This window comes from Polyodon spathula, chromosome 12, assembly GCF_017654505.1.
Source record: "Polyodon spathula isolate WHYD16114869_AA chromosome 12, ASM1765450v1, whole genome shotgun sequence".
Taxonomy (NCBI): domain Eukaryota; kingdom Metazoa; phylum Chordata; class Actinopteri; order Acipenseriformes; family Polyodontidae; genus Polyodon; species Polyodon spathula.
Window position 1 is genome coordinate 6,746,294 of NC_054545.1, and position 19,779 is coordinate 6,766,072.

General features: G+C 36.6%; 1 protein-coding gene across 1 annotated transcript in view; it reads right to left on the reverse strand.

Moving 5' to 3' along the window:
* Positions 1–16,553: 16,553 nt before the first annotated feature.
* The window catches only part of LOC121324416 (B-cell lymphoma/leukemia 11B-like), a 43,621-nt gene continuing 40,395 nt past the window's right edge, over positions 16,554–19,779 (reverse strand). The window contains exon 4 of the mRNA XM_041266261.1: positions 16,554–17,876. Within this exon, the coding sequence (XP_041122195.1) occupies positions 17,854–17,876 (23 nt within the window). The 3' untranslated portion in view covers positions 16,554–17,853. The remainder of the gene's footprint in view (positions 17,877–19,779) is intronic.

The window sequence follows — 19,779 nt, forward strand, 5'->3', positions numbered from 1 at the left end:
GAAGTGATTTGGCAGAGAAGGTTATTACTCCTTCCCTGAGACCTAAAACACCCGTGCACACCAAACATTCATACATGTACATACCACAAACACAAAATCCATACAAACACAGGGGCGGGGTTTACCCGGTCACATATGCCCCCCTTGTGCGCAGCACACATGGCCTGAAAGGTCACATCCCTCCTAAAAGGCCCAGAAGTCTCAGTCCAGTTCCTGGCCCCTGACAAGAGCTACTAATGGGTCCACTGGCGGCCACAGCGTGAGGCCCTCCTCCATTAACAATGTTGTCAACGGCAATGCTGACATTGTCAAGGCTGGCTCCTCTAGCAAAGGCAAATTTGGCAGCAGAAATGCTGCCAGTGGCGACGCTAGCAGTGGCAATGCTGACAGCAGCAATCCTGGCAGAGGAATTACTACCAGTGGCAATACTGGCAATGATACTACTGGCAGCAGCAATGCTGGCAACTGAAATTCTGGCAGCGACAAGGTTGGCTCCTCCAGCAAAGACAAATTTGTCAGGGTAATGCTGCCCTCAGCACTGGAGACTATGGCAGTGGCAATAGCCACAGCACTGAAAAACCCCCAGGCGGTCCTCCTTCATGCTCCCCTCAGTGTCTCCTGTCATGTAGTTGACAGGGGTGCAGGTTATTCCGGCCGTGGCAACGCTGGCACTGGAGACAGCGGGGTTTCTCCCTGTGGCGCTGGAAGCTCAGGATTCTTTGCCTTCTTTTGGGGACGGACGCTCCTCCCCTTCTTCCTCTTCAAGGTCTTCTTCCTTGTCCAGCCCTTGGTCCATTTTCTTTCTATTTCGACCAAAAAAAAAACACACACACACACATGGATGGCTTGGCGGTGACGTCAGACCGGGAATTTTTGAATATTATTTGATTATTATTGTTTACAGGTTATTTATTTTAATTGTTAAATTTATTGTGAGAAGTCACTTTTTTACCTGAATAAAATACATTGAAAAAAAAATACACAAGAAGTCTGACACTAGTAACACCCATGCTGTTGACTTGATTGACAGGATTGTGGGACATTGATGTCAAGATGTGATGGTTTACAGGTATTTCAATCTTTTAAGCATAACTGTTATTGTTTGTTCTATTTATCCTCTATAACTGTTCAGATTATATACACTTTACATATTGTGATTGTTACGGAATTCTTAAAAAAAGGTACAATATAACACCAATTACAATACGAATATACTGCAAATACAGTTTCTGCTTAGGGGATAAATCTTCTGTTAAACCTGAGGCCTTTGTTAAATGTCTGTTTTGTAATGTATTGCAGTGGAAATAATGAAAAAAATAAAGTATTGTAATGTATTGTAGCAGTAATAATGAAAACACCAGGGAACCAGGGAAACTGCAATAGTATATTCAGCATGTACAAATACCAAACCACAGTTGTTTTTTTTTTTTTTTTGTTGTTTTTTTCAATCTTTCTGCTTGGGAATATTGAAATAAGCATTCAATTTGATTGAGAAGCAAGATTTGCAAAAGGTCAACTTATCTCCCCTACACATATGCAAGCAACAAGAAAAAGATTGCACTACTCAAACAATAAAAGCACAGATTGTATCATTTAAAAAAATAAAGTGTGTGTGTGTGTGTGTGTGTGTGTGTGTGTGTATGTATATATATATATATATATATATATAAACACACACACACACACACACATATATTTATATACACACACACACACACACACACACACACACACACACACACACACACAGTATATATATATATATATATATATATATATATATATATATATATATATATATATATATATATATAAAAAATACAAGACTGGTTTGTAATATAATGTTCAACATTTTGCCCCCATTCTGCCCCCATACGCTGCCTTTTTGTTCTCTTTTCAAGTCAGGGTCCTTTTATCATCAAATTTGGCATTGAAAGGGGGAGGTGAACAGTTCAATGCTATTCGCTTGAACCAAGCTCAAGTGCAATCAGATGTAGCAGAGGTTATTTTTTCCAAAGCCTCATCTAAGGTCACATTAAAATGTAAAAGGGCTCTTCTTTTTATTTCTCAGGCTGTACAGAGAAAAGAGGTGAGGTTAGAGAAGGGAGGTTCAGGCTCAGAGCCTGGGAGTTTTGGCAATGACCATAGGCTGAAGACAAAGACAAAAGCAATGCCAGGCCTTTTCAATTCAAAGCAAGAGATCTAAGGTTTCAGTTCAGTTTGCCCCTCAGGCATGGATGCTGGCACCACAGGCTTTGTAAACCTTTGGAACAGGTCAGACCAGCTTTTTTCATGGCTGTCTTAACCCCTTTGTGCCTACGAGGACCAAATGTCCATTAGATATTTTTTTTGTTTTGTTTTTTCCTCACAGGAGACACATTCATTTACCATGTTTCTGAATTATGACACCTGCCATTAGACAGCCCCTCGAAGACAATTGCAAGATTTCACTGACAAATTTTATTTGTATTACTAGTTACATCTCAGGCACTTTGCCATCTCTTTCAGACACCATTAAAAGTATATAATTTCATCCAGAAACCAGAGGTATCATTTGTAACAAGTGACTCATATCACACAAGTACAGTCAAATCCACAACTGTGCAGTTATGCCATTTACATAAGTGTACTAAAATCTTGGTACAAGACTTTTTATCTTAACTTTAAAAGAACAGTCCTACTAGCAGGCAGTTTGCACTGTGTCTGGGTTTCTGACTGCATCATCAATTCCACATTTTTAAATCCATTGATGGAAATGTCTGATCTACTTTTAATGTTTTCAAACAAATTGGCTTCATCACTGCCACTCTCATCTCCACTTTGATATCTGACACATAGTTTCTCTTGTCCAGCACTTCTTTAATCTGTTCTGTATAACAGTCTGACAGATGACGGATCACTATGAGTACTGTATGCAACCCTCTGATTGGTGGAAGTATTATTGGTGAGCCAATCAAAGTAGCCAATAAAGCCAAATAAAGTATCCGGCCATTATACGATGTAGCCTAGGTTAAAATGTGTGCTGTAATTTAAATAAATACAAAAATTAAAAAATTTATTATTTTTGGGACCCATGCCCACCCCCCCCCCCCCCACCCCCCCCCCCCCCCAGGATACAGACCATGGGTAAATACGTGTATAACAATGTTGTTTACAAATAATCTATAGATTCTTTAATTTAAAATTTTATTTTTAATTATGAATTAATTAATAAACTTTAATTAATTAATAATTAATTGATTAATCAAATCAAATTAATTAGTTAGTTTAATAGCCTTACAAATTGCAGGGGGTAATCAATCTGCTCTTCCCATCCTTACAGCTATACTTCTTATTATACCAATGCAATGTGGAGAATGTTGGCAGTCATTACACCCTGCAGCTGGGCTGCTACATCAAATATAGTAAGCTGCTCTCCTCTAAAGACAGCATAAAAGTATTTATGGGTCGGCATTTAGCAAGAGTGCCACAGCAAACCCAAAGCTAAGCTGTTATTATTATCTGGCCCAAATAGGCATTACAGAAAAGCAGACCCTGTGAACACGCAGCTGTCCCACACAACTGAACGGCAACAGCAGGAGCAGCTGCCATGTTTGAGGGATTTTCACCCTTTTAATTTAATTTAATATTTCATGAACAGTTCCTTTTTTATTTTTTTTGGGACTATCCTATTATTCACTGGATAGAGACTGCATCAGTGGCAATGTCTGTCACTGTGAACTGATAAAACCATGATTGGATGAAATCTCTTGGATTTAAAACACAACCTCTTCAAACAACCTTATTTCTCGGCAGTGGGACATATAATTTAACTCTGACCTAAGGTGACCCCTTACTACAACATGCACCTCCAAGATTACAACAGGAGACAAAACAAGCACAATCATAGACTCCTCCACAACTGGTATCTCTGTCTGTGCAATGAGGCTGGCATTGAAGGATGGGAGGTGTGTCCAAAACAGTAACCACTCTACTCTTCACTCAAGAAAAATCTGTGTGCTGGACTCACTTGAAATCTGTTCACTTTCGTGATATGTGATATGAAATGATCTAGTAATGCATTCCCCAAAGAGGCAGCTAAATGTTCCAGTGTTGCTGTTGTATCTCACTTCTACAAAATGCATGCAATGTTTTATTGCAAAAAGCTGAACATTACCCATGCATTATGATTTTTAAAGTATTGGCATCTCAGTCCATTGAAGAACCAAGGGCTTGAGCGTATCAGAGACAATTGTCTTGCACTTAATTAAAGAGTCAAGCATTAGGTATATGTCTTATTCTGAGGTCAGTCTGCAGCACAGCAGGGCCATAGAGATTGCAGACCATTTTTCTTTTCCTTTAAGGAACTTGCTATGTCTTCTGTTAAGTGGTAGTGTTTTCTAAGCAAGAATCGTATTAGAAACACATTTAAATAAAATGTTAACGAAAAATATATCAGCCGTAATTATTGGGGGGGGGGGTTGCTTTTAAAAGCTTGATTCACATAAAAATCTGAACTTTCTAGAACTTAGCATGATGAGAACTTTGATGTTTGATTGGCAATACGATTACACCGTGTAACAATTTTTTTTTTTTTTTTTTTTTTGTTCCTGGGTAGTAAGTGTTATTTCCTAATTGCTTATGCCTCAAAAGTATAGAAAATGGCTATTATTCCCCACAAACTTTGCTTTTGTGACCAGGACAGTGATATTTTGAAATGTACCTATTTTCCAGAACATTCCAGATAGATTCAGTGCTGAGTAAACTTGGAGTAACTTCTAGAACTTTCTAGAACTTTCCAGTAATATAAATAGTAGTATAAGTACAGGGGCCTTAAGCCCACCAGTTCAGTTTAGTTCCAGCTGCCTAAGTGGATACATATCTGCATTTTTCTGAGATGGCATCAAAAGGCTGCAAGCATCTGGCAGACGCATTTTGCTATGTCTGCGGCCAATTTATCAAGACAAGAGCGAAAAAGTGCTCCGTGGAAGCATCTGCTAAGATGTGTGAGGCCTACAAGGCATATTTCGGCATGCCTGTCGGGGATCAAGACAAACCCTGGGCACCTCATTTCACCTGCGAGCACTGCAAAAAAATCTCTGGAAGGTAAGATGGACAATTGTTGCTCGGAATTTTATTTATAAAATTTGTTTAAATTTTTAAAATTGTAAAAGTTTTTAATTTTAAAATGTTTTACAAATTTCAATGTTATTGAAAAAATATATCATATATGAAAAATGTTGCGAGAATCTCTTACACATTAGTCATGGGTGAAATAAATGTATTTTTGTAGGATGGTACAGAGGGGAAAAGAGATCCATGAAGTTCGCTATCCCAAGAATTTGGCGGGAACCCACTGACCACTCAAGCAACTGCTACTTCTGCATGGTGGACCCTTCCAAACGTCGGACTGGCAAGAATGCACCTGCTATCACGTATCCGGACCTTCCTTCATCCATCGCCCCGGTACCACACTGCCATGAGCTCCCCGTACCCACTCCTCCGGAGAGAGAGCAGCCGTCTTTAGAAGAGAGTAGCATGTCAGAGAGCGAGGAAGACGTTGTAGATCCAGATGACAATTTCAGAGGTGGAGCTGAGGAGAGAAACCCATACTACCCCAACCAAAAAGACCTCAACGACTTGATTAGAGATCTTGGTCTCACCAAGTCCAATGCCGAGCTTTTGACGTCTAGGCTCAAGCAATGGAACTTGTTGGATGAAAGTGTGCAAGTCGCAGATCAGAGGAAGCGTCACCAACCTTTTTCCAGCTTCTTCACCCGTCAAGATTGGCTCTGCTTCTGCCACAATGTGACCAGTCTGTTCGAGGTAATCGGAATCGCCTGTAACCAAAATGAGTGGCGCCTCTTCATTGACAGCTCGTCCAGGAGCCTCAAAGCCGTGCTGCTCCATAATGGTAACAAGTACCCGTCTCTTCCCCTGGCTCATTCGGTGCACCTCAAAGAGGATTACAACAGCATCAAGACCTTGCTGGATGCCTTGAAGTATGATGAGTACGGCTGGGAGGTCATAGGAGACTTCAAAATGGTGGCATTCCTGATGGGTCTCCAAGGCGGTTTTACCAAGTTTCCCTGCTATCTTTGCCTTTGGGACAGCAGGGACACCAAGGCGCACTACCACAGGCGGGACTGGCCACAGCGGACCGAGTTCTCTGTGGGGAGGAACAACGTCAAATGGGAGCCACTGGTGGAACCCCAGAAGGTGCTAATGCCACCATTGCACATCAAATTGGGCCTTATGAAACAATCTGTCAGAGCTCTAGATAAGGAGTCGGCAGCCTTCAAGTACCTTCAAGACTTCTTCCCTAAGCTGTCTGAGACAAAGGTCAAAGCCGGTGTCTTCGTCGGACCACAGATAAAGAAGATCCTGGAGTGCAATGAATTCCCCAAGAAGCTCACTAGTAAGGAGAAAGCGGCTTGGAACAGCTTTGTCGCAGTGGTTCGGGGCTTCCTGGGCAATCACAAGGTCAAAAACTATGTGGAGCTTGTTGAGACTCTGGTGAAGAAATACAGCACAATGGGCTGTAGGATGTCCCTCAAAGTCCATATCCTTGATGCTCATCTTGATAAATTCAAGGAGAACACTGGAGCGTACTCGTAGGAGCAAGGCGAGTGCTTCCACCAGGATATACTGGACTTTGAACGCCGCTACCAAGGACAGTATAACAGAACATGATGGGAGACTACATTTGGGGGCTGATTCGTGAAAGTGATTTACAGTATAATCGTAAATCTCGAAAAACTACTCACTTCTGTATCTTTTGTAGTCATTTTTGTATTACTTTAGTATAAATACGTGTTAATTTGGATTCATGTTGTTTTTTTCTGACTTTATGTGAACGAAAAGATACAAATTCATCCGTTTTCTCAGTGAAAATAGGTAAATTTCAAAATATCACTGTCTTGGTCACAAAAGCAAAGTTTGTGGGGAATAATGGCCATTTTCTATACTTTTGAGGCATAAGCAATTAGGAAATAACACTTACTACCCAGGAACAAAAATTGTGTTACGTAGTGTTATATACAGTGTTAATATAAGCAATTACCTTAACTAAACTTTAAAGACAAAAGGCCACTTCACTAATAGAGTATACTGGTAAGAAATAGCTGTGTTTTATCTAAACTGTCACTCCCAGCTCCAGACACTTCTGTCCAGAGCTGCTGTAGGGAAGGTGATGGTGTACAGACCTTCACCTCAGGCTAACACTGGGTAATGACAGGAGATTAAAATTGAGGCAAAGGGATTCCTTAATTGCAAATTAATTTTAAAACAGTTTTTAGGATATGTAATGATGCAACCCAAAAATTAGTTGACTGTGGTGTTCGTTTAGGCAATAATGACCACAGTACAGTAACTGAGGCTTTCTTTATTTTTGGATTGTTTTTGAGGTCCATTACAGAATTAGATAAACCACTTTAATTTTTCTAAAAACACAGTGTCACGCTTTAAGTGCTAATCAAAACTCACAATTTGGTTACAAGCCATTATTTTAACCTAGGTCCACAAGAACACGCTCCTGGACACTGATTCATTCCTCAGTAAAGTACCAGCAAATGAAACCTTGTGTGTCATCACAAGACTGTTAACCTTAACCTTAACCTTACAGGAGAAATGTTTTAAGTAAATCTCCAGTAGAGTTCTGAAGAGAAAATGCTGTGCTGTTGAATATCTAGTACTGCTGTACCTGATTATTTGGTAGTGCGCTATTTTGTTTGGCTAAGGCCCTTGGTCCATCATCTATGTTTTTCAGTGTTGGATATATATGGTGAAAACAGTCCTACAAAGAAAATGTAATAAATAATATGTTATAGAAAACATAATTTTTGGGTGGTTGTTTTATATTACAATATTCCACAGTTTACTTTTTAGCTAAAATGGTTAATCAGCATGGTTTCAGTTGCTGGTGTCAAACACATGTTTTCTTGAAACCTCTGTGTTACTCTGTCTGAGTGATCTGATTGCATCTTTAAAACCAGTTTAGAAAATTAGCATCAACATGTGTCAAAATGAAAAGAAAACTGGATCCGGAAACTTAGAAAAAGAGGTTCTGCTCATTATAAAGGACAAAAGCTTACACTGTCTGAAACCCAGTTAGGTTTGTTCTATGTGAAATCTTACTTCAGCACAGCAGTGTGTGCGGCCACTTTTAAATACTGTACCAAATATTCAATCTAATATTTCGAGGAGATAGCTATTGGCTGATCCAGCATTGCCTAAATGAGTAGATCCTCTTAGACTAAAGGGAAAATGAATAGTGATTGGCATTTGTATGTATTTTCTGCAAGACAGGGTTATGCCTATCAAGGCCATCTGGTACTAATAGAACATCAATTGATGTGAATAGGAACAGAGACCAATTTGTTTTCTCACTAGGGGGCTTGAAGCTGACTGGAGTGTCCCCCTTAGCAGCACAGGAACAAAATAGGTCCCTGCACTCTGAGCTGGATGGCACTAACATGACTGTGGGGAAGCCTGAGGCTGCTGATGTCCTGCCATCCAAGTTATGACAGACAAGTGGATGAAGGCTATAGTTATGAAATGTGCTGCTGTACAAAATGCCTGAACTCATGTCTCTTGTTAAAAGTATGATTGTTTGAGTACTACTGCTAAAATATGTGATATGTGTGTGTGTAGTGAGGGGGGGGGGGGGTAAGCATAAACCCATTGTGCTCTTACTTTATATCATGGTCTAAAATACTGTATTATTACAGTATTATTTAATATGCCTGATATAATATGTGAAAATATTAAGTTGCTAATCAAATGCATCATTTGTTAGTGATTTTACCAGACAAATTAAAGGATTATCTACATAGAAGCCTCATTTTTTGTTTCTTTTAATAAACCTAATGTTTGATTTCTCACTGGATAATGGTACTTTTTTTTTTCTTTTAATAGATTCATTACTGACACATGAAAGAGATGCTGTATGTTTAAGCACTGATAAAATATGACAAAGGATCTTTTACTTCAGACCTTTTTGACTTGGCTCCAGAAAATCTTTTTTTATTTATTTTTTAAAGAAATAATAGCTGCCCGGTTATATAAATCCCACCCCGAACCACGGTAGCGACTTTGTCTTAATTACCTCAGGACGAGCGAGTAGCCTCTAAAGCAATCATCTTTGTTAAAACAGCCGTTATCTCCTTCAGTAGGGTCCATTAATAAAACATGGCCAAGATTACAATGTCATGTTCCTGAGGACTCCAGCCCCCGAGAGTTGATCGCAACAGAAAGCACCAAAACATCCCAGAGCGATGTAACATGGAGAAAAGAGGCTTTCTTTTTTTTTATCAGCTGCAAACCAGTCAAGCCTGGATGATTTATCACGGACCGATTATAATATTGAAAGATGTAAATAACTTTTTCAGTGGTTCAAGATAGGATGTTCACCACATAGGTCAACTGATTATGTTATTACATATTTAGGTTTTTAGAATGTGGATTTTAATATCCAAAAAACACAACAGACAGATTAGTGGCTTTTTAAATAACAGTTATTAAAAAAAGCTGTTTAGTCTGAAGGTACCGGAAGGAATCTCCTATTAAGTGTACTGTATAAGGTGAGTCTATGATAAAAAAAAAAAGTGTGAATTGCTATGAAACTTTCATTAGGCTTATTCAGTGCTTGAATAAGGTTTCATTTTAAAATAGGCAATATTAAATTAAATCATGTTCTTACCACTCGTCTTATTTTGCCATTAGTGGCCGAATTCAGATACGATCTCTTGGCTTAATACAAGCAGATTCACAATCACATCCAATCAAGGGAAAGTAGGCACAGCAATCTAGATCTGTTTTGAAAATGGCTGCTCCAAACACAAAGTACTGTAGTAAAATGGATCACTAAGCAAGCAATGAACAAAGCCCTTTCTATTGTTTTTCAACCCTTACAGCTAATGCTTTTTTTTTTTTTTCCTGTGACAGGATGAAAAAAGAATGTGTAATGCATCTTTGTATCTACAATGTAGTGGATAATTTAGAATAAAAATTTCTCCCTATTTCACTTTTTCCATTTCTAAAGCTTAACTTCATTGTCTCAAACCTTTCTTTCATCTTAAGACAAAGATTTATGTAAATCTTCAGTCCCTGCGTTAATGCGGGGAACTGTGCGAGAAATAGCATTTCTAAATCGTGGTATTGTTGTTGAAAATGACAAGGCAGCCTTTTAATCCCACAATGCGATCATCCAAATGTGTCATAATGCTGTGTGTAGGCAGGCAAATCTGAATATCAAAAAGGCACTGTGCACCTCAGGAGCAGTTGTATTTCTTCAGAGTGCAGTTTTAAAGAACTTACCCTTTTGTCACTTAAAAAATATATATATATAAATATGAGGATTGATTGATTTCAGCTGTTTGTAGTTGTCAAGAGAAAAAAAAAAAGTACCGCCAGCCTTTTCTAAGGCCCTATTTAAAGCAAAAAACATTGTTTTCTCATTAATAGGGTTCTTCGTGTATTCATGAAATAAAACAAGGATGATGAAATGCTGTGTGTTTTTGTGCAGTGTGTCTGTGTGTGTGTTTTCATTTCCCTCTCACCCACTTGGAGAGGTAAAACAACAGCTCCAAACCACAGTTAGTAGTATAGCAAGACAGTTAATATTGAAAAATCTTCCCCAGTCAAGCAAGGGGATCTGACTTGAACGTTATGTCTCATTCTTAAAAAATCTCAAACTGACTCGTGACACGCATCAATGCATTCACGGATACACACTATTGTGTAGAATAGACTGTCCCTCACATTAACCATTAGGACAATTGCGGAACCTTTACAGAAAGAGTGGGCTTTGACCACTTATAATAACGCACGTGGCACAACCATACCAAATCGATAGGATAAGGACATGACTGCATAACAATAATGATATTAATTATAATAATGGTCTTGGGAATCCCGATTTGCTATGACACCCTCAATGAGTGTGCCCATTGAGACTTTCACTCTGTTATTTTAATTAAGTGCAGTCCCCTCTTAACACATCTTTTGTTCTGCAGCGTCTTTGTGAACTGTATTACTGTCTCTCATTTATGGTCTTGCGCAAATTCTTGTCTATTGGCAAGACTATTTAAAATATTACTTGAGATGTGTCAGGTTATGTGACTAAGCAAGTTTCCTTCTCAGATAATTTCTGTTTGCACTTCCTCTAAGACCTTTGACCTTGAGGTACTCAAATTGCATCTTCATTGTATCCTACAGTCTTTGAATAGCATCTAAGCACTGTACCTTTCTTATTTTGGTGTCACCTTCTTATGTTGCTTTTCATGTTGTTATGAGGGTTGTTTTTTTAATAACTCAAATATGGACGTTGTTTTTAATGTTTTTTGGACAAAGAACATACTAAATAGGTTATTAATTTAGAGTAATCTCTCTTCTGTACAGTTTAATTTCAGTTTTCAGTAAGTTCTGTACTGTTATTACTATTTGCCCTTTTCACCATTTCTAATTGCTGTTACTGGATTACATTTTAAGGAATTACTAAATTGTGGTTTAAGTGCATTTTTTAAATTAAATTAAACTTTTAACGTATAGTGCAAATTTAGTTAAGTGTCTTTTTTTAACAAAAGCTTTATTTGCTTGGTTTGTAGAAATGATTATCAAACACATTTAAATTACATTTTTAAAATGACATGTAAATACAAAAATAAATTATAACCTGTGTGGGAGAATAAGCGTCCCTAGATCATGGAAATGTGTATTTGTCATACATGACCTTGAATCTATGATGAAATGAGATAAGAGTTATGCTGAAGCTTTAAAAACATATAATAAGAATAATTACTTCACAAAGTGTCTGGAGGAGAAATAAACTAATATTTAATTCTTAAGGTTTGTGTTCTAAAACTGTCAATGCTTTGCAGCTTTTAAGAAACAGACAAGACTGGCTAAGTTTGATCAGAAAGTTTAATGTCCAAGTTATTTTTGTAGCACTTGAAACTGAAAATAAACACTGTGGAGGTTTTTTTTTTTTTTTTTTTGTAAAGATTATAAAAATGAAAAGGACAGACATTGGTAAACCAAATTATGTGACGTACAAAATGAAATAAAGCGAGAGCAAAAGAGAAAATCATATTCAAAAAGCCACAATGAAATGACTGGCGGCCATCTGAATAATTAAAAACAAAAACAAACAAAAAAAAATGATAAAGCTGCTCTGCTGTTTAAACAAAATACACATATCAAGAATAATAAATAGTTCAAAACATATAGCAAAAAAAAAACTGTGATTACAAGAATTGTAAAAATTAAAAAAATCGTGTCACTTTGCAAATGCAAAGGTTTTGCTTTGCAGTTGTACAAACAATGAGAGCACCATTAACTGAGATTATTGAATTGTCTATGATCACACAAAGCATGACAAAGGATGAAAGCCTGAACTTGGACCTTTTGATATCTGTAATTTCATGTAAACTTACATGTGCAAAGTAACAGCTTCCATGTGGGATTGCATGTGCTGGGACAATAGGAACATGTTAAACGAAGGGCTAAAACAAGACTGTAGGGATGCCATGCATTTTGTGTTCTTATGGATCCCTCTTTTCATTTGAATCTTTTTTCATAATAGCAGTCTAGCTGAAACAAGACTTCCCCACAGCTAAGCTTCTAGTGCCATTTAACTAGTCTGTGAGTTTCAGTGGAATGCATAGAGGAGATGCATGTCAATTTTTTTCTCCCATGCTGAGATAATCCTCCCTGCAGGGCACTTCAAAGAGAAGGGTAGTCGAAGATATGGTTAATTACAGAATCTCCTTGCAACTGATGCCAAATCAAGACTTACCAACAGAACGATTGAATTTGGTCTAGCCAAGACTAATTGTGGGCCCTGGCCTAATTTCGCTTTTTGGTTTCCTATGATCGCAGACAAGAAATATGCCAGTAAACCCATGTGTTTTTATATAAAGTACCTTTTTGCAGCACTAACGGTTTAGAAAAGAGTAAATTAGAAGTATCTAACTTCAGCACAACTTTTGGGAAAGTACCTTATGGTGTCTGATCATGTTTGGGTTAAAATATTGAAGTGATTGCATATCTGATCAAGCAGTACTGTAAATGGCTCTGAAAGTGTGGCCCCTCAGGCCCAATTTAGTTTGAAAATCCAGCAGGCCGGTATGCACCTGTAGGTAACTACTGCTTACCTTTCCACCCAGGAGTCATTCCAGATTTTATAATGATTGGGCCCGACTAAAACCCATATGTTTAAATATCCTGAGAATGTTACTTACAATGCATTTGTAAAGGCAAGCTATTAACTGTTGTGCCACAAAACACAAGTGCAAATTGCAGTTTAAAATCCATGCACACCTGACTCCTTTCTTATGCATTTATATATGCAACTCTTTCACTGGGACAAAGCCAAGCATTAAAACATTACAGGATACATACAAACTTAAAAAGGATTGTATTTAATTTTTATCAAAGGAGTTAACATTGTTATCCTTGCATCAGTGATTGGGTTTCAAGCAGCCTTGTAAAATGGTGGTGATTATAATGAATTTCATTTCTGATAAAGGGTGACACAGTGTGATATCCTTTGGAGCTCTGCAGAATGTTTAATTCTAGCGAGTGGTTAGTACCTGTAAACTGGAACCTGCAAGTAGGAATTACAATATGCAAGTCAATCTAATAAACCTATTTCTTCGTGTGTTCATTTTGATTTTACTTTTGCTTAATATAGGGAGTTGGATTATGTCAAGTTGACCGAATGCTTCTCAAATTGAGTTGCATAAACCATGACAGTAACAATAAACTGTGTTAAAAGTGTGCAAACCAAGACGATTGCGACTTTATCAGTCAATGAAATCATTGGTACTTTATGCAACACGTTTCCAGTTGTTGTCTAGTAAGTGTTCCAAGTGTTAATAAGAGCTAAGCTGTTACTCCTGTGTGCACCTTTCATGGTTAGCTTTGAAATGACAGGAAGCACACTTGTATTAATGGTTTAATGATTGTAGTGTTAGTGAGAGACCGCAATAACTGCTACTTCTCAGTTGAGAGAGGTAATGTTAAGTGAAGACACCTGCAGTTCCCGTATTGCTCAGGTTGCAAGCTTTAAGAGGCACAGATGCACATCCAGAGCAAAGCAAAATCTGTCAATATAACCAAATAAAATAATGCAGAATAATTATTACAGATTTGCTACTGAAAGTTGACCTAAAAAATATAATTATTCAAGAATATAATACAAGCAGAAAAAAATATATATATAAAAATTATTTTAGCGATCTGTGCAAATTTGTTCTAAATAAAGGATGGGTGTCAACAAGATTGTGACCAGATTTTGCCTACAAAATATTGAACAGTAAAGCTTTAGGGTTTGAAGTGAATTTTGAGATACCAGATGTGTGACCATATGTGAAAAGGACCATTTTGGAAAGCATTGTGAGGACTGAAACTACATTTTAGATAGGGTGCCAACACTGACCTAAATGAAACATACTGCAGCATGAGGACTGTTTTGATATTACTACTGGAGGAAGTCAAACCTCACACATTTATTTTTTTTTCTTCACAATAATAACTTTTGCCTCATGGTCACGGGTGGAAAATAAAACTGTAGTATCTCAAACTTCAGTTTGTGCATTACCTTTTAAGTTCATATTTTGACAATATTCAGAGTTTATTTTGAAAGACGAAATCCAGGTGCTGTCAAAAAACAACAGTTGAAAACATGAGAAGAGAAATATATTAGTATCAATAAATGGTGTTAGAATGGAGTGTGGACAGTTGGTAAGTCATGTGAATTTATTTTTTGCTGTTTTCATTGAAATTGAATAAAGAAAAAGATTCCACAAATACCAGTTGGAGTCCTTATATGACGTTTACTATATTGACTGAAAATAGGCTGAACTGGCCTCAGAACACGTCTGCCGCTTGAAATGACATCATAGACAACACAAGCCTATAGAATCAGTTTATGTATTTAAATAAAGTGACATCACACACAGTATGCATAACATCCCTACTCATAACACCCCCCCCCCCTCCGCTCCCCTCCCCTTGACCAGTTGGAGTCCTTATTGACGTTTACTATTATGACTGAAAATAGGCTGAACTGGCCTCAGAACACGTCTGCCGCTTGAAATGACATCATAGACAACACAAGCCTATAGAATCAGTTTATGTATTTAAATAAAGTGACATCACACACAGTATGCATAACATCCCTACTCATAACACCCCCCCCCCCTCCGCTCCCCTCCCCTTGAACATTATGACATATCAAAAGGTACAGATTTTCATCCCAACCCTGTATAATTATTAAATACAAACATTAAGAAAAAATAATGGAATGTCAAATAAGGAGTGAACAGCAGCAAAGCACTTTTATTCAAAGGACTGGCAAGACCTGCATACCAAAGTTGTCTCGTTCTGACTAGGAGGTGAGAGCTTCTAATGCTAGGACGTTCCCAAGCACGATAGGGTAGTTATAAAGTTTAACAGGCACAAGCAACCAGCAGTAACTGGTTGCTTCTGCTTAATGTTGATACTTAAATTCTCAGTGTCTGGCAAAAAGCATTGTCAACAGGAAGCAGCTCTTAACAAGTATGAACAATTTGATTTATAAAAATACAGTCAAATTGGGCCACCGCAAGTTAATGCACAGAAATTGTAAATTGTAGCAATTTCTTTTTTTTCTTCAGAGAATTAATATGAATTAAATTTATGGTCAGATTATGAAGCATTAAGTGCCACCATGGGTACAAATTTAATAGGTACAAATTTAAGGTTTAATGGGTACAAATAACAAATAACTGCAACAGTGCATAGCAAATTCCCAGGTCCCTGTTTTCCTGTTTTAACTGGAATCCACATACACAGCCCACTAGTTTTGACAGTTGATCATGATGTGATATTAATAACTATAGACAAGAGCATACCAGCTTTGTGCTCTGTATTTGGGGCAGGTGGCTTTAAACTCAGGTCTGTCTTTTACACCTAGAAAGGTTAAGGGTAGGCCCAAAAAGCAAAAGTTGCTTCCAGTACCTGTCAGAACACAACCAAAAACAGGGCAATCATAAAAAATATTTACAACCAAAATACTAGTAAACAAAACATTTACTTTTGCATTTTTTTTTGTAGCCAAAAGGCTGTCAAACAACCTTTTGAACCCATCTGTACAATAGGATTCATTTAAGCATACAAATTATTATTATTATTATTATTATTATTATTATTATTATTATTATTATTATTATTACTTTTGCAATATTTTATCCTGCCAAATTAAAAAAATATATTATGGCAGCTTGTTATAATTGTTTTTCTTTTCAATTAACTACCCAAAAATGAGTAAAGGTACTTTGAATACCTTTTTCACAAAGGATGAGCATACAATTTAAAAAATACAAGCTCCAGTAAAAAGACAGCAAGTGCCTACACAAGTATTTTAAACCAGCCATTAAGAATATCCATTCCATAAGAAGAAAAATAAGTACAGTTCAGGAATATGATTAATTTCCTGCAAAGCAATAACAATACGCAATATTTTCTAATAGGGATTTTTCTACATTGTGTAGCTGGTCACCTTGCCCATTGCCCCCCCCACCCCCCACCCCCATTTTGTTTACAATTCTGGATTTTTTTTTACACCCAAGGCAGAATAAAAGTTTTACTAAAACTCAAGACTACTGTTACAGTGACAAAAAACATTTTAATAGACCCACCATTTAAATTTGACTGGAAAATAAAAAATAAAAAAGTTTTGTTTTTTTTTGTTTTTTGTTTTTTTTTTTCTTTCTTCCTGTTTTTGTAAAATGCCCAGGCATTCTCCAATATTACAAATACTGGTATACTTTTACAGTAAACAAGAAAAATTGTAATATTTATTTATATATATTTACTAAAACCCCGTCACCAAAAAAACAAGATACACATTGCCACTATGGCATTCAGAGAAACTTTATAAGCAAACTCAGAAAAAAAATACTTGATCATTTAAAACACACATATACAGACGTTTTTGTTTTTTTTTAACCTTGTACTTGTTTCAATACTGTAAACGTATTTTTAGAGAGTGCACTAAATTCTTTTTTTTTTAAGTTTCTGTTGTTCCTGATTTTTGTCCAGTCTCTTCCTTGACTATCTGTGGTATTACAATTCACTCCGGCGTTTTCTACTGAGGGATGCAGTCTTGTCCTGAAGTGAAGATTATATATATATATATGTGTGTGTGTGTGTGTGTGTGTGTGTGTGTGTATGTGTATATAGATATACAGAGATGTAGAGAGAGAGAGAGAGAGAGAGAGAAAAGTTGCGCTGGGTACTTCTACTTATTTGTAAATTTATCTTTTTTTTTCTTTTATCATATCTTGCCTGATATTCTGATTCATGAAAACTAGGATTATGTCACCTAATTGATTTTTTTTTTTCTCAATCCTTTTGCGTCACAAAAGTATCAAGACATCAGATAGGAAGATCAGTATTCAAGGCACACTCACATCAAATTGAAAGGCAGCACAAAAACTGTTCCAATAAATTAATTTTAAATTTTATAGTGCCAGTATTGTGAATGCCATGCTTAGCAACACTGACACTTGAATCTCAGATGCTCCCTTGTACTTTGACCCTTTTACAAGGCCAAATAGATATATTAAATGTAATTTCTTGTTCAGAAGCCGTTGTTGTAATAACAAATTATAAAGTGCAGGTCAACTTAATAGAAACAATTTATTTCAATTATTTTGTAAATGATCATCAATTCAAAAAGTTGACTGGATTGGGAAAGCGCATTATTTAAAATAATGCAGTGTGGTGCACTAGGCAAGACGGTGCTTACTGACAATAGCTTTTTTTTTTTCAAAACTCAAATTCTGCTGTGCATTCGTTATGTGATAAAGTTGCTACTCCTTAGAATGTTCAACTACACATCATGGGAAGTCCTATATGAAAAAAAAGAAGAAAAAAATAGTCTTATTTTAAAGTAGGTGTTTCAATGAGATTTTCAGGTACTTCTACTGTGAGATTAACTGGTCTGGATAACTGGCATTGACTCGATTCAGCTGGGTTCTAACCTACTTAACCAGATAAGTGAGCTTCATAATCTTTTTCAGTGTGGCACTAATTTACCATATATATTTCAAAAGCATACACGCATCCTCTGTAGCGCGAGTCTGTACAGACCACTTCATTTGTTACACATAGGTATCTAAAAATCAATTCCTTTATAGGGGCTCTTCACAGAAATTTCCAACTGAAGATCATCTTAACCTACTATTACAGATTATGCTTGATTAAAATGCCATAAATTAGGTGTGTTGTTTATCTGGTTAATTAGGTGACATCACTGAATAAAGCTATTAAAGTTATTCTGACAAAATTACCCACCCCTATTCCAAAACTAGAACAGTATAAGCTGTGGTATCCATTGAAAACAATCATTTGTTAAGTTGGACTACATGTGATATATATATATATATTATATATATATATTATTATATTATAATATGATATATATATAATATATTAGTGTGTGTTAACACTGAGTACATGATTTGTAAAGATAAGTGGATCTATTTAAATTTGGAACTGCTTCAAGATAAATGATATAACTTACAAATTTTCTGAGATTTTTGCTGCTCAACTGAATGACCAGATATAAAATGATATGTCAAGCCATGAGTTTTAATAAGTGCTTGCAGTTTCAACAGTGTGAGAAGCGAGAATTCATAAAAATAACAAAGAGTGGACTTGGAAAATCCATGTACCGTATTAAACTATGCTTTCTAATTATTTTGAATAAGTGAACCACTAAAAATGGCTATTCAAGGATGAGTGTCAATAAGGACTTTTTTGGCTCATGGCTGGCATGAAAAAAGAAATGTCTGGAAAACTTGAAATAACTAACAATATGCCCCTCACAGAAAATAATGATAGCTAGACTACAGCACTGTACTTGATGAGGCAACCTGGACCTTTGGTTCCTACAGAACTTGTTTTTCTGTACCAAAAATGGCAGGCTTGAGCTGAGACATCATCTAGGCTATCCATGGTGGACAGCTTCCAATGTCAATTAAAACTTAGGCTGTGTTTTTTTTTTCCCAATGGAAATAAATGTTAAAGCCTAGCCAAGTTTAAAGTATAATGAAACGGAAAGAGCAGACAACAAACATCAAATGTTTACTTAATAGCCAGCCATGGGCCAAGAAAAAAAAGGCCTTACTGACACCTTTTTACTGAGCTATGGACCTTTCATGCAGATTCATAATCAGAGTAACTTTCTTAAGTGTTCCAATTGATGTGTTTTAATCAATGCCAAATGGTCATGTGAAACATACAGACACTCCAAGGTTCGGCTAATAGATCCAACTTACTTTAAATGGGATTTAATTTAAATGTAATGTACAAACTGTTAGAATTCTATCTACTGGGACTATTAATGTTAATATATAACAAGCAAATTCCTAATAATGTTGTTTTTTTCCTCTGGTACTTTGTACCTAAAAGCAGCTGCCTGTAACAGTTTTTACAGTGTTTTTCTTTTATTAACTTAGGCATTTGTTTCTGGGAACCCTGCTATTTAATAGAAATAAAAAATAAAACTCCCCCTACCATTTTTACTGTCATTACTGACAGTCAGTGCTACATGTACAATGCCATTGTTAAAAATAGTAGGATGCTACAACATTATAGGATTGTTGTCTGCTCTTTTTTTCTGTAAAATGTAGCTTCTGTTTCACTTGTAAAAAATATGTAGATAATATTCAGCTTCTCCTCAAGAAATTACATATGTGTAGCTTAAATGTACAATTTGCTAGAAGCAGCGGCCCAAAAATATTATTAAAA